At 30.2% G+C, this 23752-nt stretch overlaps 1 protein-coding gene across 1 annotated transcript in view; it reads left to right on the top strand.

Moving 5' to 3' along the window:
• LOC143252423 (cadherin-89D-like) overlaps nucleotides 1-23752 on the top strand; it is a 49839-nt gene that overhangs the window by 18841 nt on the left and 7246 nt on the right. Inside the window, exons 10-11 of the mRNA XM_076504508.1 lie at nucleotides 2070-2228; nucleotides 3441-3605. Coding sequence (XP_076360623.1) covers nucleotides 2070-2228; nucleotides 3441-3605 — 324 coding nt within the window. The remainder of the gene's footprint in view (nucleotides 1-2069; nucleotides 2229-3440; nucleotides 3606-23752) is intronic.

Raw genomic sequence — 23752 nt, 5'->3', positions numbered from 1 at the left:
TTACCTCTTCCATGAAGCTTTGTATTCAAATTATTCAAGTGAGTCATCACATCACACAGAAAGTACAAATCACACTGTGCTATGACAAAATTTCAGTTTCAGGGAAATTTTCAATCTTACCTTTTTTAACAAGAAACTCTTTAATTTGAGGAAATAAGGAAGTAAATCGTTCCAAGACTTTTTTCTACTCAACCATCTTACATTTGCAAAATCAGTAAGATCATCAAAAGTACTTCACTGCTTTTCTTCAAAGACTTAACAAACTATCGATGGATGAGAGAGCTTCCACTTCTAATATAATTTACAATTTTTTACAATAATGTCCATCAAAATTTTCAATTCATCACTTTCAGACACCTGAGCACATAAATGTTCCTGATGCAAAATGCAATGGAAAGATGGCAGCGTGAATTTCATATTATTTTCAATCAAATGCTGCTTCAAAAGAGAAACAAATCTTAATTTCACCCAATCATGGCGGGAACACCGTCTGTTGGGACAGAAACCAGTTATTTGAAATCCAGATTAAATTTTTATGACATTCCAAGAAATTTTTCAAAGATGTTTTTTTCCACATGTTCGATCTCGTAATCCACAAAGGCCAAGCATTTCTTCCCTCACTTGAAGATCTGAAGTTACATATTGAACCCAAAATATCAACTGTGCAGTGTCTCTGGCATCTGTTGACTCATCAAGAAAAATACAAACAGTCTTTTAGTTGTTCAAACAACTGATTTTCTATGTCTTTCGCTAACTCCAGCATTCTGCGGACAATTGTTCTTCGACTTAATTGCAAATTATTTACCTTTTGAAAAATATCTTTTATTTTTGAATCATAATTCTCCAACAGAGTTTTAATCACCATAATAAATATTTCTTTTATCAGTTCAGCATCAGAAAATGGTTTCTTTTTTGAGCTATAATCCAAGCTACTTTATAGCTAGCTGACGTAATTAATTCTATCGATGATAAAATTTTTAGGCCTCCCTTTTGTTTATGAAATTGTGCTTTCAGACAGCTAATTTAATTCATACGATTTTTGCTATGAACTGGAAATTTTACATCAAATTCGTTGTGAAAATTTTTAACGTGTTGCTTAAGGTTGTATACTTTGTTATTCCTAAAAACTTTTTCACACAAAAGACAAACTGGTTTATTATTTGCTTCAGTCACTGCAAATTTCAACTCCCAACTTTGTTTTGCTTTTTAATTTCGCGCAAAGTACTCGAGGGCTCTCTATCCGTCTCTAATTTAGCAGTGTAAGACTAGAGGGAAGGCAGCTAGTCATCACCACTTACCGCCAACTCTTGGGCTACTCTTTTACCAACGAATAGTGTGATTAACCGTGACATTATAACGCCCCCACGGCTGAACGGGCGAGCATGTTTTGTGCGACGGGGATTCGAACACGCGACCCTCAGATGAGGAGTCGAACGTCTTAACTCACCTGGCCATGCCGAGCACTACCCCACCCACCAACTTTCATTAAATTATCGTTTCACGTTTTTCCAGCCACGCGCCATTCTCTTTTCGACAGTAATGCCAGAATCAATTAAATTGTCTTTATTTTTTGAGTGTTCACCAACATGTGGATTTTTTAGTTTTCGAAATATTCACTTATTCATGTCATGAGATTAAAAATAAATTATATTTAAACACTTGAAAGTTGCACAATAAAAATATGTTTGCAAGTGCGTGCAAAACAACACACACTCGATATCAAACATCTAAATCAGGGTGACGTTACAAAATTGGGGGAGTCTGTGTTAGTGAGCGACATTAGCGATGACATGAGGCAGTGCAGTTGCTGATTACCAAATTTGCGGTAATATAATAAATGATGGATAAAGTTAAAAATTATATACCTTCCCCTGCTCTAAAAAAATGAACGCCACCTACCGGGAGATGTTAATATATTATAAGCCTAATATCGTAATTACTGTGGAACTTAATCAGTCTCCTTTGACCATATTCTCAGCTTTTCGTTATTTATTGATGAGTATTCAACCTAGTTAGAGTGAATTTAGTTTTAATGATAAGTAATTCACCATAAAATTTTATACTTTCAGGAAAGTTAAGAAACAACAAGCAACACTGGAACAACAAAAGTTATACAGTGTTAAAAATCCATTAGTGGGTAAAACTGTGGACCAACATTATGAACGAAGAGTTCCTAATGGTATTACCGCTTTCTCTCCACCTTCGTATACCAATGGCACTTCAAACACGTGAGTTAATTTTATATGTTTTTGTCAATAATTTATTTCTGTATTACGTACACCCACTGGTTTTTGGATAAGCGCCACGTGGCGGGTATTATGAATACCTTGAAATTAAAACTCAATACAAGTTGACCTGGACGCTTAAAAATGTTTGCAGTAGAGATATTGATAAGCATTGAAAACATTACCCATTGTATATGAGTGGAAAACACGCATGCGCAGTACCTAAATACGTCAAATAAAGTGCACCGCCACAACTTCTACTTCCCGCACCCTTGGGAGAGGATTTAGTTTATCTTACCGAATGATTTACGTCACTTTCCCAAATCATCAGGAAACTTATTGCTGCTACTCAGACATGTTAACAAATATAATTTTACCCTTTTTTTCTAAAAGCGGATCACCTGTTCCATGGTGCGTTGTGTAGGTGACCAATCGTGCTTATTCTATTCTATTTATTTATTTCCAATATACACTTCTGTCAAGTAAGAAACATTCATTGATAGCGTGTTCATCAAACAGTTTTCGTTTTAGGCAAACCTTAACTTTAGGTTTTCATGTTGATTAGTTACATTTTAAACCCTATTACATTTATGTCGTTCTCGGATTTCATGTTGTTATATTTGGTTCACTGTTAAGTGACACTTCAATATCATTTATTGTAATGTTGTTTGTCGTGTTTTTATTTGTCACAGTAATAAGATTTACGTATGAAATGATGCAAATCTTACATCCTTTAACGTTTAGTTAACAATTCCAAAGTAGGTTTGTTGTTACTTCACGTTTAGTTAACTATTCCAAAGTAGGTTTGTTGTTACTTCACGTTTAGTTAACAATTCCAAAGTAGGTTTGTTGTTACTTCACGTTTAGTTAACTATTCCAAAGTAGGTTTGTTGTTACTTCACGTTTAGTTAACTATTCCAAAGTAGGTTTGTTGTTACTTCACGTTTAGTTAACTATTCCAAAGTAGGTTTGTTGTTACTTCACGTTTAGTTAACTATTCCAAAGCAGGTTTGTTGTTACTTCACGTTTAGTTAACTATTCCAAAGTAGGTTTGTTGTTACTTCACGTTTAGTTAACTATTCCAAAGTAAATTTGTTGTCACTTCACGTTTAGTTAACTATTCTAAAGTAGGCTTGTTGTCACTCTTCGAATCAAGCTTTGAGTTCTAGAACGTTTTAGTTAGTTTTAACTAAATGTTAGATCTTTCATTTTCAGGGAGTTTTTTGACAGCGTCATTGATCAAAAGGACAATAAACGTTCACGCCAACATGTACCTCCAGATGGCGCCTCGTCTCACACGCGATCTAAAAGCCCAAAATGTGAAGGATTTCCCAAAAAAAGCTACCAGTGGGAAGACTATAAGGACGAAGTTGATTCCTTGTGAGTGTATATGTATGTTAGGTTTACTTCAATAAAAGGACTTTGATTTATAAATAAACAAAAATTGATTAAGAAAAAATATTTCATTTTGACAGAAACTATAAATTATAAAATTTAATATATATTCAGTTATAAAGGACTCATGTTAAGCTATATTGAATGTATATGACGTCTAGTAACGTAAGCAGAATATATAAGGTGTTTATTAACATTAAAGAACGAAACATTTTCTGGTAAAATTAACTGGCGTAGTTTGTTTCGAATCTCTCTCAAAGCTGTCTGTGTGTCCCTAATTTAACGATGGTAGATTAGAAGGAAGGCACATGGTTAACACCACCGACCGATAACTTTTGGTCGATAGAGGTTTAAACCCTCGATCCAGGAAAGATGAAAGATAAAGTCTTAATTAGTGGCTTAGGCCTATTAGCCTCATTAAGACAGTTACCATAATGAGGAATTGAAATTACAATTACCATCTGTGGAACTACAACCACTACATGGGTTAGTTCATTTTTAAAACACTGTTTGGAGACGGGGATAGGTAGGAAGGTAAGTAGCAAACCAGAAAAGGCTTAAGACAAACAATTTTGTGACTAGAATACGTTCATTGGTCTGATGTCTCTACTTGTACGGTTTACTTCATGGAACCAGTGTTTTATAGTGTTGTTTGTATATTTGTTTCTTAATATTTTCGTTTTCCCAATGACAGTTACTATCACAATACGAGAATATTTTACATAGTCCAAATCAGATTTCGCTGTACGATGAAAGAATTCTGTTGAACAATTGGTTTGGTTTGTTTTGAATTTCGCTCAAAGCTACTCGAGAGCTATCTGTACCTACTTTAGGGAAGGCAACTAGTCATCACCACCCACCGCCCACGCTCGGGTTACCCTTTTTACTAACGATTAGTGGGATTGATCGTCACATTATTACGTCCACATGGCTGAAAGAGCGAGCATGTTTGGTGTGACGGAGATTCGAACCCGCGACCCTCGAATTACAACTCGAGTGCCTTAACCACTTGGTCATTCCGGGCCTTTTTTTTTGTTACGAATTGGAAATGGTTTTCAATAAACAAAACCCAACCATGACGTATACAAAGCATTATAAAAGTAGCATTTCTACCAAAACTATTGAAATAGTGAGTGTAAGAAACCTTTGTGAAATATAATACACTATCAATTTCATGATATTGGAAAGCAAATAGAGTATAAAAGAAACCCATAATCTGGCTCCTGTTCAACAAGGTTTTGTCATAAGAAATTTAGTATTTTTAACTTACTCGTTTAACGGGAGGAATTTAATATAGCCTGTATTCACAGCCTGTAATCAAAGCTAGTCAACTGAAAGAAACTAATAGGTACTTTATCTTTCATTCTACCAACAGGCGTCGTTGTTTTTCTCTACTTTTAGTGTGCAGTACCAATTTTAGGTTGTCTGCGTTCATTGGTCGTTTGGCAGAAGTTAGGAGACTATAATCGAATAATGAAAAGATATTTCGTTCTAGCAGCTAGGAGACAAATACCCAAATATCTGATAAGTAAACAAAATTATTGGGATCTTCCCTTTCCTGATACGTCACGTTATTAAATGTTTTAAATCCATTACCTTCAAATGAAGACTGTTCGTAAAAGAAATCCTAACCAGGAGAAGAAAAGATATTTAAGTTGTTGTTGCTATCTACATTAAGATTTATTTCACAGTGTCACATCCGACGAGTCTTATACGTCAACCTAAGTATTAAGCTGAAAGTTCAAAATGGCTGGCGCGGCATGGCCAAGCGTGTTAAGGAGTCCGACTTGTAATCTAAGGGTTGTGGGTTCGCATCCCCGTCGCGCCAAGCATACTCGCCCTTTCAGCCGTGGGGGCGTTATAATGTGACGATCAATCCCACTATTCGTTGGTAAAAGAGTAGCCCAAGAGTTGGCGGTGGGTGGTGATGACTACCTGCTTTCCCTCTAGTCTTACACTGCTAAATTAGGAACGGCTAGCGCAGATAGCGCTCGAGTAGCTTTGTGCAAAACTCCAAACAACAAACAAAAAACAAACAATCAAAATGGATGAATCCAGATAAAGATTTATGAGATAAATAAAGATTTATTTTTTTTTTCTACACACTGTCAGCACCAACTTCATGGCACGTCAATGTAAACACATCAAAAAGCATTTTTACTAATTGTAAAAATCACAATAAATTACAATATTAAAAAAACTATCATTACACTTTAATTAGGTCCCAAGGGCACAACGTTACGTTATAATAGCTTATATAAATTACAAGTAACGTGGTATTATATATCAAATTTACATTGTTAGAGTAGCTTGTGTAAAATACAAGTAACGAGGTAGTATATATTAAGTTGTCATTGTTAGAGCAGCTTGTGTAACGTACAACTCACAAGGTATTATATATCAAATTGTTAGAGTAGTTTGTGTAAAATACAAGTAACGAGATATTATATATTAAGTTGTGATTGTTACAGTAGCTTGTGTAAAATACAAGTAACAAGGTATTATATATCAAGTTGTCATTGTTAGAGTACTTTGTGTAAAATACAAATAACGAGGTATTATATATCAAGTTGTCATTGTAGAAGTAGCTTGTGTAAAATACAAGGAACAAGGTATTATATATCAAGTTGTCATTGTTAGAGTAGCTTGTGTAAAATACAAGTAACGAGGTAGTATATATCAAATTTACATTGTTATAGTAGCTTGTGTAAAATACAAGTAACGAGGTATTATATATCAAATTGACATTGTTAGAAGAGCTTGTGTAAAATACAAGTAACGAGGTATTATATATCAAGTTGTCATTGTTAGAGTAGCTTGTGTAAAATACAAGTAACGAGGTATTATATATCAAATTGACATTGTTAGAAGAGCTTGTGTAAAATACAAGTAACGAGGTATTATATATCAAGTTGTCATTGTTAGAGTAGCTTGTATAACGTAAAGTCACAAGGTATTATATATCAAATTGTTAGAGTAGTTTGTGTAAAATACAATAACGAGATATTAATTATTAAGTTGTGATTGTTAGAGTAGCTTATGTAAAATAGAAGTAACAAGGTGTTATATATCAAGTTGACATTGTTAGAGTAGCTTGTGTAACATACAAGTAACAAGGTATTATATATCAAGTTGTCATTGTTAGAGCAGCTTGTGTAAAATATAAATAACGAGGTATTATATATCAAGTTGTCACTGTTACAATAGCTTGTGTAAAATATAAGTAACGAGGTATTATATATCAAGTTTACATTGTTAGAGTAGCTTGTGTGAAATACAAGGAACGAAATATTATATATCAAATTTACATTGTTAGAGTAGCTTGTGTAAAATACAAGTAACGACGTATTATATATCAAGTTGTCATTGTTAGAGTAGCTGTGTAAAATACAAATAACGAGGTATTATATATCAAATTGTTAGAGTAGCTTGTGTAAAATACAACTAAGAAGGTGTTATATATCAAGTTGACATTGTTGGAGTAGCTGTGTAAAATACGAATAACGAGGTATTATATATCAAATTGTTAGAGAAGCTTGTGTAAAATACAACTAAGAAGGTGTTATATATCAAGTTGACATTGTTGGAGTAGCTTGTGTAACATACAAGTAACAAGATATTATATATCAAGTTGAAATTGTTAGAATAGCTTAGGTGAAATATTAGTAACAAGGTATTACACACCAAGCTTACATTGTTAGAGTAGCTTGTGTAAAATACAAGTAACGAGATATTATGTATCAAGTTTACATTGTTAGAGTAGTTTGTATAACGTACAAGTAACGAGGTATTATATATCAAATGGTTAGAGTAGTTTGTGAAAAATATAAATAACGAGGTATTATATATCAAGTTGTCACTGTTACAGTAACTTGTGTAAAATATAAGTAACGACGTATTATATATGAAGTTGTCATTGTTAGAGTAGCTTGTGTAAAATACAATTAACGAGGTATAATATATATAGTTGTCATTGTTAGAGTAGCTTGTGTAAAATACAAGTAACAAGTTATTATATATCAAGTTGTCATTGTTAGAGTAGCTTGCGTAACATACAAGTAACGAGGTATTATATATCAAGTTTACATTGTTAGAGTAGCTGTGTAAAATACAAATAACGAGGTATTATATATCAAATTGTTAGAGTAGCTTGTGTAAAATACAACTAAGAAGGTGTTATATATCAAGTTGACATTGTTGGAGTAGCTGTGTAAAATACAAATAACGAGGTATTATATATCAAATTGTTAGAGAAGCTTGTGTAAAATACAACTAAGAAGGTGTTATATATCAAGTTGACATTGTTGGAGTAGCTTGTGTAACATACAAGTAACAAGATATTATATATCAAGTTGAAATTGTTAGAATAGCTTAGGTGAAATATTAGTAACAAGGTATTACACACCAAGCTTACATTGTTAGAGTAGCTTGTGTAAAATACAAGTAACGAGATATTATGTATCAAGTTTACATTGTTAGAGTAGTTTGTATAACGTACAAGTAACGAGGTATTATATATCAAATGGTTAGAGTAGTTTGTGAAAAATATAAATAACGAGGTATTATATATCAAGTTGTCACTGTTACAGTAACTTGTGTAAAATATAAGTAACGACGTATTATATATGAAGTTGTCATTGTTAGAGTAGCTTGTGTAAAATACAATTAACGAGGTATAATATATATAGTTGTCATTGTTAGAGTAGCTTGTGTAAAATACAAGTAACAAGTTATTATATATCAAGTTGTCATTGTTAGAGTAGCTTGCGTAACATACAAGTAACGAGGTATTATATATCAAGTTTACATTGTTAGAGTAGCTTGTGTGAAATACAAGGAACGAAATATTATATACCAAGTTTACATTGTTAGAGTAGCTTGTGTAACATACAAGTAACGAGGTATTATATATCAAGTTTACATTGTTAGAGTAGCTTGTGTGAAATACAAGGAACGAAATATTATATATCAAGTTTACATTGTTAAAGTAGCTTGTGTAACGTACAAGTAACGACGTATTATATATCAAGTTTACATTGTTAGAGTAGCTTGTGTAAAATACAAGTAACAAGGTATTATATATCAAATTGTTAGAGTAGCTTGTGTAAAATACAAGTAACAAGGTGTTATATATCAAGTTACATTGTTGGAGTAGCTTGTGTAACATACAAGTAACAAGATATTATATATCAAGTTGAAATTGTTAGAATAGCTTAGGTGAAATATTAGTAACAAGGTATTACACACCAAGCTTACATTGTTATAATAGCTTTTGCAAAGTATAAGTAACGAGGTATTATATATCAAGTTTACATTGTTAGAGTAGCTTGTGTAAAATACAAGTTACGAGATATTATATATCAAGTTTACATTGTTAGAGTAGTTTGTGTAAAATACAAATAACAAGGTATTATATATCAAATTGTCATTGTTAGAGTAGCTTGCGTAACATACAAGTAACGAGGTATTATATATCAAGTTTACATTGTTAGAGTAGCTTGTGTAAAATACAAGTAACGAGATATTATATATCAAGTTTACATTGTTAGAGTAGTTTGTGTAACGTACAAGTATCGAGGTATTATATATCAAATTGTTAGAGTAGCTTGTGTAAAATACAAGTAACGAGATATTATATTTCAAGTTGTCATTGTTAGAGTAACTTGTGTAAAATACAAGTAACAAGGTATTATATATGAAGTTGAAATTGTTAGAATACCTTAGGTGAAATATCAGTAACAAGGTATTACACACCAAGCTTACATTGTTAGAATAGCTTCTAAAAAGTATAAGTAACCAGGAATTATATATCAAGTTTACATTGTTAGAGTGTCTTGTGTAACGTACAAGTAACGAGGTATTATATATCAAGTTGACTTGTAACATACAAGTCACAAGTTATTATATATAAAGTTGTCATTGTTAGAGGAGTTTGTGTAAAATACAAGTAACGAGGTATTATATATCAAGTTGACATTGCTAGAAAAGCTTGTGTAAAATACAAGTAACGAGGTATTATATATCAAGTTGTCATTGTTAGAGTAGCTTGTGTAAAATACAAGTAACGAGGTATTATATATCAAGTTGTCATTGTTAGAGTAGCTTGTGTAAAATACAAGTAACAAGGTATTATATATCAAATTGTTAAAATAGCTTGTGTAAAATACAAGTAACAAGTTATTATATATTAAGTTTTCATTGTTAGAGTAGCTTGTGTAAAATACAAGTAACAAGGTATTATATATCAAGTTGTCATCGTTAGGGTAGCTTGTGTAAAATACAAGTAACAGGGTATTATATATCAAGTTGTCATTGTTAGAGTAGCTTGTGTAACGTAAAGTCACAAGGTATTATATATCAAATTGTTAGAGTAGTTTGTGTAAAATACAATAACGAGATATTAATTATTAAGTTGTGATTGTTAGAGTAGCTTATGTAAAATAGAAGTAACAAGGTGTTATATATCAAGTTGACATTGTTAGAGTAGTTTGTGTAAAATACAAGGAACAAGGTATTATATATCAAGTTGTCATTGTTAGAGTAGCTTGTGTAAAATACAAGTAACGAGGTAGAATATATCAAATTTACATTGTTATAGTAGCTTGTGTAAAATACGAGTAACGAGGTATTATATATCAAGTTGACATTGTTAGAAGAGCTTGTGTAAAATACAAGTAACGAGGTATTATATATCAAGTTGTCATTGGTAGAGTAGCTTGTGTAACGTAAAGTCACAAGGTATTATATATCAAATTGTTAGTGTAGTTTGTGTAAAATACAATAACGAGATATTAATTATTAAGTTGACATTGTTAGAGTAGCTTGTGTAACATACAAGTAACGACGTATCATATATCAAGTTGACATTGTTAGAGTAGCTTGTGTAAAATACAAGTAACAAGGTATTATATATCAAGTTGTCACTCTTACAGTAGCCTGTGCAAAATATAAGTAACGAGGTATTATATATCAAGTTGTCACAGTTAGAGTAGCTTGTGTAAAATATATGGAACAAGGTATTATATATCAAGTTGTCATTGTTAGAGTAGCTTGTGTAAAATACAAGGAACAAGGTATTATATATCAAGTTGTCATTGTTAGAGTAGCTGTGTAAAATACAAATAACGAGGTATTATATATCAAATTGTTAGAGTAGCTTGTGTAAAATACAACTAAGAAGGTGTTATATATCAAGTTGACATTGTTCGAGTAGCTTGTGTAACATACAAGTAACAAGATATTATATATCAAGTTTACATTGTTAGAGTAGTTTGTATAACGTACAAGTAACGAGGTATGATAGATCAAGTGTACATTGTTAGAGTAGCTTGTGTAAAATACAAGTAACGAGGTATTATATATCAAGTTGACATTGTTATAAGAGCTTGTGTAAAATACGAGTAACGAGGTATTATATATGAAGTTGTCATTGTTAGAGTAGCTTGTGTAAAATACAAGTAACGAGGTATTATATATTAAGTTGTCATTGTTAGAGTAGCTTGTGTAAAATACAAGTAACAAGGTATTATATATCAAGTTGTCATCGTTAGGGTAGCTTGTGTAAAATACAAGGAACGAAATATTATATATCAAGTTTACATTGTTAGAGCAGCTTGTGTAAAATATAAGTAACGAGGTATTATATATCAAGTTTACATTGTTAGAGTAGTTTGTGTAAAATACAAGTAACGAGACATTATATATCAAGTTTACATTGTTAGAGTAGTTTGTATAACGTACAAGTAACGAGGTATGATAGATCAAGTGTACATTGTTAAAGTAGCCTGTGTAAAATACAAATAACAAGGTATTATATATCAAGTTGTCATTGTTAGAGTAGCTTGTGTAACATACAAGTAACGAGGTATTATATATCAAGTTGAAATTGTTAGAATAGCTTAGGTGAAATATTAGTAAGAAAGTATTACACACCAAGCTTACATTGTTAGAATAGCTTGTGCAAAGTATAAGTAACGAGGTATTATATATCAAGTTTACATTGTTAGAGTAGCTTCTATAAAATACAAGTAATGAGATATTATATATCAAGTTTACATTGTTAGAGTAGTTTGTATAACGTACAAGTAACAAGGTATGATAGATCAAGTTGTCATTGTTAGAGTAGCTTGTGTAAAATACAAATAACAAGGTATTATATATCAAGTTGTCATTGTTAGAGTAGCTTGTGTAACATACAAGTTACGAGGTATTATATATCAAGTTGTCATTGTTAGAGTAGCTTGTGTAACATACAAGTTACGAGGTATTATATATCAAGTTTACATTGTTAGAGTATCTTGTGTGAAATACAAGGAACAAAATATTATATATCAAGTTTACATTGTTAGAGTAGCTTGTGTAACGTACAAGTAACGACGTATTATATATCAAGTTTACATTGTTAGAGTACCTTGTGTAAAATACAAGTAACAAGGTATTATATATCATGTTGTCACTGTTACAGTAGCTTGTGTAAAATATAAGTAACCAGGTATTATATATCAAGTTGTCACAGTTAGAGTATCTTGTGTAAAATATAAGTAACGAGGTATTATATATCAAGTTGAAATTGTTAGAATAGCTTAAGTGAAATATTAGTAACAAAGTATTACACACCAAGCTTATATTGTTAGAATAGCTTGTGCAAAGTATAAGTAACGAGGTATTATATATCAAGTTTACATTGTTAGAGTAGCTTGTGTAAAATACAAGTAACGAGATATTATATATCAAGTTTACATTGTTAGAGTAATTTGTATAACGTACAAGTAACGAGGTATTATATATCAAGTTGTCATTGTTAGAGTAGCTTGTGTAACATACAAGTAACCAGGTATTATATATCAAGTTTACATTGTTAGAGTAGCTTGTGTGAAATACAAGGAACGAAATATTATATATCAAGTTTACATTGTTAGAGTAGTTTGTATAACGTACAAGTAACGAGGTATGATAGATCAAGTGTACATTGTTAGAATAGCTTGTGCAAAGTATAAGTAACGAGGTATTATATATCAAGTTTACATTGTTAGAGTAGCTTCTGTAAAATACAAGTAATGAGATATTATATATCAAGTTTACATTGTTAGAGTAGTTTGTATAACGTACAAGTAACAAGGTATGATAGATCAAGTTGTCATTGTTAGAGTAGCTTGTGTAAAATACAAATAACAAGGTATTATATATCAAGTTTACATTGTTAGAGTAGCTTCTGTAAAATACAAGTAATGAGATATTATATATCAAGTTTACATTGTTAGAGTAGTTTGTATAACGTACAAGTAACAAGGTATGATAGATCAAGTTGTCATTGTTAGAGTAGCTTGTGTAAAATACAAATAACAAGGTATTATATATCAAGTTGTCATTGTTAGAGTAGCTTGTGTAACATACAAGTTACGAGGTATTATATATCAAGTTTACATTGTTAGAGTACCTTGTGTAAAACACAAGTAACAAGGTATTATATATCAAGTTGTCACTGTTACAGTAGCTTGTGTAAAATATAAGTAACCAGGTATTATATATCAAGTTGTCACAGTTAGAGTATCTTGTGTAAAATATAAGTAACGAGGTATTATATATCAAGTTGAAATTGTTAGAATAGCTTAAGTGAAATATTAGTAACAAAGTATTACACACCAAGCTTATATTGTTAGAATAGCTTGTGCAAAGTATAAGTAACGAGGTATTATATATCAAGTTTACATTGTTAGAGTAGCTTGTGTAAAATACAAGTAACGAGATATTATATATCAAGTTTACATTGTTAGAGTAATTTGTATAAGGTACAAGTAACGAGGTATTATATATCAAGTTGTCATTGTTAGAGTAGCTTGTGTAACATACAAGTAACGAGGTATTATATATCAAGTTTACATTGTTAGAGTAGCTTGTGTGAAATACAAGGAACGAAATATTATATATCAAGTTTACATTGTTAGAGTAGCTTGTGTAACGTACAAGTAACGACGTATTATATATCAAGTTTATATTGTTAGAGTAGCTTGTGTAACATACAAGTAACGAGGCATTATATTTCAAGTATACATTGTTAGAGTAGCTTGTGTGAAATACAAGGAACGAAATATTATATATCAAGTTTAAATTGTTAGAGTAGCTTGTGTAACGTACAAGTAACGACGTATTATATATCAAGTTTACATTGTTAGAGTAGCTTGTGTAAAATACAAGGAACAAGGTATTATATATCAAGTTGTCATTGTTAGAGTAGCTGTTTAAAATACAATAAACGAAGTATTATATATCAAATTGTTAGAGTAGCTTGTGTAAAATACAAGTAACAAGGTATTATATATGTAGTTGTCATTGTTGGAGAAGCTTGTGTAACATACAAGTAACAAGGTATTATATATCAATTTGAAATTGTTAGAATAGCTTAGGTGAAGTATTAGTAACATGGTATTACACACTAAGCTTACATTGTTAGAGTAGCTTGTGTAACGTACAAGTAACGACGTATTATATATCAAGTTTACATTGTAAGAGTAGCTTGTGTAAAATACAAGTAACAAGATATTATATATCAAGTTGTCACTGTTACAGTAGCTTGTGTAAAATATAAGTAACGAGGTATTATATATCAAGTTGTCATTGTTAGAGTAGCTTGTGTAAAATACAAGGAACAAGGTATTATATATTAAGTTGTCATTGTTAGAGTAGCTGTTTAAAATACAAATAACGAAGTACTATATATCAAATTGTTAGAGTAGCTTGTGTAAAATACAAGTAACAAGGTATTATATATGTAGTTGTCATTGTTGGAGTAGCTTGTGTAACATACAAGTAACAAGGTATTATATATCAATTTGAAATTGTTATAATAGCTTAGGTGAAGTATTAGTAACATGGTATTACACACTAAGCTTACATTGTTAGAATAGCTTGTGCGAAGTATAAGTAACGAGGTATTATATATCAAGTTTACATTGTTAGAGTAGTTTGTGTAAAATACAAGTAACGAGGCATTATATATCAAGTTTACATTGTTAGAGTAGTTTGTATAACGTACAAGTAACAAGGTATGATAGATCAAGTGTACATTGTTAAAGTAGCCTGTGTAAAATACAAATAACAAGGTATTATGTATCAAGTTGTCATTGTTAGAGTAGCTTGTGTAACATACAAGTAACGAGGTATTATATATCAAGTTTACATTGTTAGAGTAGCTTGGGTGAAATACAAGGAACTAAATATTATATATCAAGTTTACATTGTTAGAGTAGCTTGTGTAACGGACAAGTAACGACGTATTATATATCAAGTTTACATTGTTAGAGTAGCTTGTGTAAAATACAAGTAACAAAATATTATATATCAAGTTGGCACTGTTAAAGTAGCTTGTGTAAAATATAAGTAACCAGGTATTATATATCAAGTTGTCAGAGTTAGAGTAGCTTGTGTAAAATACAAGAAACAAGGTATTATATATCAAGTTGTCATTGTTAGAGTAGCTGTTTAAAATACAAATAACGAAGTATTATATATCAAATTGTTAGAGTAGCTTGTGTAAAATACAAGTGACAAGGTATTATATATCAAGTTGTCATTGTTAGAGTAGCTTGTGTAAAATACAAGTAACAAGGTATTATATATCAAGTTGTCATCGTTAGGGTAGCTTGTGTAAAATACAAGTAACAGGGTATTATATATCACGTTGTCATCGTTAGGGTAGCTTGTGTAAAATACAAGTAACAGGGTATTATATATCAAGTTGTCATTGTTAGAGTAGCTTGTGTAACGTAAAGTCACAAGGTATTATATATCAAATTGTTAGAGTAGTTTGTGTAAAATACAATAACGAGATATTAATTATTAAGTTGTGATTGTTAGAGTAGCTTATGTAAAATAGAAGTAACAAGGTGTTATATATCAAGTTGACATTGTTAGAGTAGCTTGTGTAAAATACAAGGAACAAGGTATTATATATCAAGTTGTCATTGTTAGAGTAGCTTGTGTAAAATACAAGTAACGAGGTAGAATATATCAAATTTACATTGTTATAGTAGCTTGTGTAAAATACGAGTAACGAGGTATTATATATCAAGTTGACATTGTTAGAAGAGCTTGTGTAAAATACAAGTAACGAGGTATTATATATCAAGTTGTCATTGGTAGAGTAGCTTGTGTAACGTAAAGTCACAAGGTATTATATATCAAATTGTTAGTGTAGTTTGTGTAAAATACAATAACGAGATATTAATTATTAAGTTGACATTGTTAGAGTAGCTTGTGTAACATACAAGTAACGACGTATTATATATCAAGTTTACATTGTTAGAGTAGCTTGTGTAAAATACAAGTAACAAGGTATTATATATCAAGTTGTCACTGTTATAGTAGCCTGTGCAAAATATAAGTAACGAGGTATTATATATCAAGTTGTCACAGTTAGAGTAGCTTGTGTAAAATATATGGAACAAGGTATTATATATCAAGTTGTCATTGTTGGGTAGCTTGTGTAACATACAAGTAACAAGATATTATATATCAAGTTTACATTGTTAGAGTAGTTTGTATAACGTACAAGTAACGAGGTATGATAGATCAAGTGTACATTGTTAGAGTAGCTTGTGTAAAATACAAGTAACGAGGTATTATATATTAAGTTGACATTGTTAGAAGAGCTTGTGTAAAATACGAGTAACGAGGTATTATATATCAAGTTGTCATTGTTAGAGTAGCTTGTGTAAAATACAAGTAACGAGGTATTATATATAAAGTTGTCATTGTTAGAGTAGCTTGTGTAACGTACAAGTAACAAGGTATTATGTATCAAATTGTTAAAATAGCTTGTGTAAAATACAAGTAACAAGGTATTATATATTAAGTTGTCATTGTTAGAGTAGCTTGTGTAAAATACAAATAACAAGGTATTATATATCAAGTTGTCATCGTTAGGGTAGCTTGTGTAAAATACAAGGAACGAAATATTATATATCAAGTTTACATTGTTAGAGTATCTTGTGTGAAATACAAGGAACAAAATATTATATATCAAGTTTACATTGTTAGAGTAGCTTGTGTAAAATACAAGTAACGAGATATTATATATCAAGTTTACATTGTTAGAGTAATTTGTATAAGGTACAAGTAACGAGGTATTATATATCAAGTTGTCATTGTTAGAGTAGCTTGTGTAACATACAAGTAACGAGGTATTATATATCAAGTTTACATTGTTAGAGTAGCTTGTGTGAAATACAAGGAACGAAATATTATATATCAAGTTTACATTGTTAGAGTAGCTTGTGTAACGTACAAGTAACGACGTATTATATATCAAGTTTATATTGTTAGAGTAGCTTGTGTAACATACAAGTAACGAGGCATTATATTTCAAGTATACATTGTTAGAGTAGCTTGTGTGAAATACAAGGAACGAAATATTATATATCAAGTTTAAATTGTTAGAGTAGCTTGTGTAACGTACAAGTAACGACGTATTATATATCAAGTTTACATTGTTAGAGTAGCTTGTGTAAAATACAAGGAACAAGGTATTATATATCAAGTTGTCATTGTTAGAGTAGCTGTTTAAAATACAATAAACGAAGTATTATATATCAAATTGTTAGAGTAGCTTGTGTAAAATACAAGTAACAAGGTATTATATATGTAGTTGTCATTGTTGGAGAAGCTTGTGTAACATACAAGTAACAAGGTATTATATATCAATTTGAAATTGTTAGAATAGCTTAGGTGAAGTATTAGTAACATGGTATTACACACTAAGCTTACATTGTTAGAGTAGCTTGTGTAACGTACAAGTAACGACGTATTATATATCAAGTTTACATTGTAAGAGTAGCTTGTGTAAAATACAAGTAACAAGATATTATATATCAAGTTGTCACTGTTACAGTAGCTTGTGTAAAATATAAGTAACGAGGTATTATATATCAAGTTGTCATTGTTAGAGTAGCTTGTGTAAAATACAAGGAACAAGGTATTATATATTAAGTTGTCATTGTTAGAGTAGCTGTTTAAAATACAAATAACGAAGTACCATATATATCAAATTGTTAGAGTAGCTTGTGTAAAATACAAGTAACAAGGTATTATATATGTAGTTGTCATTGTTGGAGTAGCTTGTGTAACATACAAGTAACAAGGTATTATATATCAATTTGAAATTGTTATAATAGCTTAGGTGAAGTATTAGTAACATGGTATTACACACTAAGCTTACATTGTTAGAATAGCTTGTGCGAAGTATAAGTAACGAGGTATTATATATCAAGTTTACATTGTTAGAGTAGTTTGTGTAAAATACAAGTAACGAGGCATTATATATCAAGTTTACATTGTTAGAGTAGTTTGTATAACGTACAAGTAACAAGGTATGATAGATCAAGTGTACATTGTTAAAGTAGCCTGTGTAAAATACAAATAACAAGGTATTATGTATCAAGTTGTCATTGTTAGAGTAGCTTGTGTAACATACAAGTAACGAGGTATTATATATCAAGTTTACATTGTTAGAGTAGCTTGGGTGAAATACAAGGAACTAAATATTATATATCAAGTTTACATTGTTAGAGTAGCTTGTGTAACGGACAAGTAACGACGTATTATATATCAAGTTTACATTGTTAGAGTAGCTTGTGTAAAATACAAGTAACAAAATATTATATATCAAGTTGGCACTGTTAAAGTAGCTTGTGTAAAATATAAGTAACCAGGTATTATATATCAAGTTGTCAGAGTTAGAGTAGCTTGTGTAAAATACAAGAAACAAGGTATTATATATCAAGTTGTCATTGTTAGAGTAGCTGTTTAAAATACAAATAACGAAGTATTATATATCAAATTGTTAGAGTAGCTTGTGTAAAATACAAGTGACAAGGTATTATATATCAAGTTGTCATTGTTAGAGTAGCTTGTGTAAAATACAAGTAACAAGGTATTATATATCAAGTTGTCATCGTTAGGGTAGCTTGTGTAAAATACAAGTAACAGGGTATTATATATCAAGTTGTCATCGTTAGGGTAGCTTGTGTAAAATACAAGTAACAGGGTATTATATATCAAGTTGTCATTGTTAGAGTAGCTTGTGTAACGTAAAGTCACAAGGTATTATATATCAAATTGTTAGAGTAGTTTGTGTAAAATACAATAACGAGATATTAATTATTAAGTTGTGATTGTTAGAGTAGCTTATGTAAAATAGAAGTAACAAGGTGTTATATATCAAGTTGACATTGTTAGAGTAGCTTGTGTAAAATACAAGGAACAAGGTATTATATATCAAGTTGTCATTGTTAGAGTAGCTTGTGTAAAATACAAGTAACGAGGTAGAATATATCAAATTTACATTGTTATAGTAGCTTGTGTAAAATACGAGTAACGAGGTATTATATATCAAGTTGACATTGTTAGAAGAGCTTGTGTAAAATACAAGTAACGAGGTATTATATATCAAGTTGTCATTGGTAGAGTAGCTTGTGTAACGTAAAGTCACAAGGTATTATATATCAAATTGTTAGTGTAGTTTGTGTAAAATACAATAACGAGATATTAATTATTAAGTTGACATTGTTAGAGTAGCTTGTGTAACATACAAGTAACGACGTATTATATATCAAGTTTACATTGTTAGAGTAGCTTGTGTAAAATACAAGTAACAAGGTATTATATATCAAGTTGTCACTGTTATAGTAGCCTGTGCAAAATATAAGTAACGAGGTATTATATATCAAGTTGTCACAGTTAGAGTAGCTTGTGTAAAATATATGGAACAAGGTATTATATATCAAGTTGTCATTGTTGGAGTAGCTTGTGTAACATACAAGTAACAAGATATTATATATCAAGTTTACATTGTTAGAGTAGTTTGTATAACGTACAAGTAACGAGGTATGATAGATCAAGTGTACATTGTTAGAGTAGCTTGTGTAAAATACAAGTAACGAGGTATTATATATTAAGTTGACATTGTTAGAAGAGCTTGTGTAAAATACGAGTAACGAGGTATTATATATCAAGTTGTCATTGTTAGAGTAGCTTGTGTAAAATACAAGTAACGAGGTATTATATATAAAGTTGTCATTGTTAGAGTAGCTTGTGTAACGTACAAGTAACAAGGTATTATGTATCAAATTGTTAAAATAGCTTGTGTAAAATACAAGTAACAAGGTATTATATATTAAGTTGTCATTGTTAGAGTAGCTTGTGTAAAATACAAATAACAAGGTATTATATATCAAGTTGTCATCGTTAGGGTAGCTTGTGTAAAATACAAGGAACGAAATATTATATATCAAGTTTACATTGTTAGAGTATCTTGTGTGAAATACAAGGAACAAAATATTATATATCAAGTTTACATTGTTAGAGTAGCTTGTGTAAAATACAAGTAACGAGATATTATATATCAAGTTTACATTGTTAGAGTAGTTTGTATAACGTACAAGTAACGAGGTATTATATATCAAGTTGTCATTGTTAGAGTAGCTTGTGTAACATACAAGTAACGAGGTATTATATATCAAGTTTACATTGTTAGAGTAGCTTGTGTGAAATACAAGGAACGAAATATTATATATCAAGTTTACATTGTTAGAGTAGCTTGTGTAACGTACAAGTAACGACGTATTATATATCAAGTTTATATTGTTAGAGTAGCTTGTGTAACATACAAGTAACGAGGCATTATATATCAAGTTTACATTGTTAGAGTAGCTTGTGTGAAATACAAGGAACGAAATATTATATATCAAGTTTACATTGTTAGAGTAGCTTGTGTAACGTACAAGTAACGACGTATTATATATCAAGTTTACATTGTTAGAGTAGCTTGTGTAAAATACAAGGAACAAGGTATTATATATCAAGTTGTCATTGTTAGAGTAGCTGTTTAAAATACAATAAACGAAGTATTATATATCAAATTGTTAGAGTAGCTTGTGTAAAATGCAAGTAACAAGGTATTATATATGTAGTTGTCATTGTTGGAGAAGCTTGTGTAACATACAAGTAACAAGGTATTATATATCAATTTGAAATTGTTAGAATAGCTTAGGTGAAGTATTAGTAACATGGTATTACACACTAAGCTTACATTGTTAGAGTAGCTTGTGTAACGTACAAGTAACGACGTATTATATATCAAGTTTACATTGTTAGAGTAGCTTGTGTAAAATACAAGTAACAAGGTATTATATATCAAGTTGTCACTGTTACAGTAGCTTGTGTAAAATATAAGTAACCAGGTATTATATATCAAGTTGTCACTGTTAGAGTAGCTTGTGTAAAATACAAGGAACAAGGTATTATATATTAAGTTGTCATTGTTAGAGTAGCTGTTTAAAATACAAATAACGAAGTATTATATATCAAATTGTTAGAGTAGCTTGTGTAAAATACAAGTAACAAGGTATTATATATCAATTTGAAATTGTTATAATAGCTTAGATGAAGTATTAGTAACATGGTATTACACACTAAGCTTACATTGTTAGAATAGCTTGTGCGAAGTATAAGTAACGAGGTATTATATATCAAGTTTACATTGTTAGAGTAGTTTGTGTAAAATACAAGTAACGAGACATTATATATCAAGTTTACATTGTTAGAGTAGTTTGTATAACGTACAAGTAACGAGGTATGATAGATCAAGTGTACATTGTTAAAGTAGTTTGTGTAAAATACAAATAACAAGGTATTATGTATCAAGTTGTCATTGTTAGAGTAGCTTGTGTAACATACAAGTAGCGAGGTATTATATATCAAGTTTACATTGTTAGAGTAGCTTGTGTGAAATACAAGGAACTAAATATTATATATCAAGTTTACATTGTTAGAGTAGCTTGTGTAACGTACAAGTAACGACGTATTGTATATCAAGTTTACATTGTTAGAGTAGCTTGTGTAAAATACAAGTAACAAAATATTATATATCAAGTTGGCACTGTTAAAGTAGTTTGTGTAAAATATAAGTAACCAGGTATTATATATCAAGTTGTCAGAGTTAGAGTGGCTTGTGTAAAATACAAGGAACAAGGTATTATATATCAAGTTGTCATTGTTAGAGTAGCTGTTTAAAATACAAATAACGAAGTATTATATATCAAATTGTTAGAGTAGCTTGTGTAAAATACAAGTAACAAGGTATTATATATCAATTTGAAATTGTTAGAATAGCTTAGGTGAAGTATTAGTAACATGGTATTACACACCAAGCTTACATTGTTAGAATAGCTTTTGCAAAGTATAAGTAACGAGGTATTATATATCAAGTTTACATTGTTAGAGTAGCTTGTGTAAAATACAAGTAACGACGTATTATATATCAAGTTTACATTGTTAGAGTAGTTTGTATAACGTACAAGTAACGAGGTATGATAGATCAAGTTACATTGTTAGAGTAGCTTGTGTGAAATACAATGAACGAGGTATTATATATCAAGTTGTCATTGTTAGAGTAGTTTGTGTAAAATACAAGTGACAAGGTATTATATATCAAGTTGTCATTGTTAGAGTAGCTTGTGTAAAATACAAGTAACAAGGTATTATATTTTAAGTTGTCATTGTTAGAGTAGCTTGTGTAAAATACAAGTAACAAGGTATTATATATCAAGTTGTCATCGTTAGGGTAGCTTGTGTAAAATACAAGTAACAGGGTATTATATATCAAGTTGTCATCGTTAGGGTAGCTTGTGTAAAATACAAGTAACAGGGTATTGTATATCAAGTTGTCATTGTTAGAGTAGCTTGTGTAACGTAAAGTCACAAGGTATTATATATCAAATTGTTAGAGTAGTTTGTGTAAAATACAATAACGAGATATTAATTATTAAGTTGTGATTGTTAGAGTAGCTTATGTAAAATAGAAGTAACAAGGTGTTATATATCAAGTTGACATTGTTAGAGTAGCTTGTGTAAAATACAAGGAACAAGGTATTATATAAAAAGTTGTCATTGGTAGAGTAGCTTGTGTAAAATACAAGTAACGAGGTAGAATATATCAAATTTATATTGTTATAGTAGCTTGTGTAAAATACGAGTAACGAGGTATTATATATCAAGTTGACATTGTTAGAAGAGCTTGTGTAAAATAAAAGTAACGAGGTATTATATATCAAGTTGTCATTGGTAGAGTAGCTTGTGTAACGTAAAGTCACAAGGTATTATATATCAAATTGTTAGTGTAGTTTGTGTAAAATACAATAACCAGATATTAATTATTAAGTTGACATTGTTAGAGTAGCTTGTGTAACGTACAAGTAACGACGTATTATATATCAAGTTTACATTGTTAGAGTAGCTTGTGTAAAATACAAGTAACAAGGTATTATATATCAAGTTGTCACTGTTACAGTAGCCTGTGCAAAATATAAGTAACGAGGTATTATATATCAAGTTGTCACAGTTAGAGTAGCTTGTGTAAAATATATGGAACAAGGTATTATATATCAAGTTGTCATTGTTAGAGTAGCTTGTGTAAAATACAAGGAACAAGGTATTATATATCAAGTTGTCATTGTTAGAGTAGCTGTGTAAAATACAAATAACGAGGTATTATATATCAAATTCTTAGAGTAGCTTGTGTAAAATACAAATAAGAAGGTGTTATATATCAAGTTGACATTGTTGGAGTAGCTTGTGTAACATACAAGTAACAAGATATTATATATCAAGTTTACATTGTTAGAGTAGTTTGTATAACGTACAAGTAACGAGGTATGATAGATCAAGTGTACATTGTTAGAGTAGCTTGTGTAAAATACAAGTAACGAGGTATTATATATCAAGTTGACATTGTTAGAAGAGCTTGTGTAAAATACGAGTAACGAGGTATTATATATCAAGTTGTCATTGTTAGAGTAGCTTGTGTAAAATACAAGTAACGAGGTATTATATATAAAGTTGTCATTGTTAGAGTAGCTTGTGTAACGTACAAGTAACAAGGTATTATGTATCAAATTGTTAAAATAGCTTGTGTAAAATACAAGTAACAAGGTATTATATATTAAGTTGTCATTGTTAGAGTAGCTTGTGTAAAATACAAGTAACAAGGTATTATATATTAAGTTGTCATCGTTAGGGTAGCTTGTGTAAAATACAGGAACGAAATATTATATATCAAGTTTACATTGTTAAAGCAGCTT

This window comes from Tachypleus tridentatus, chromosome 6 (assembly GCF_004210375.1).
Source record: "Tachypleus tridentatus isolate NWPU-2018 chromosome 6, ASM421037v1, whole genome shotgun sequence".
NCBI classification, from domain to species: Eukaryota; Metazoa; Arthropoda; class Merostomata; order Xiphosura; family Limulidae; genus Tachypleus; species Tachypleus tridentatus.
Note: the sequence above shows the minus strand (reverse complement) of the source record. Positions and strands in the feature narration are given on the sequence as shown.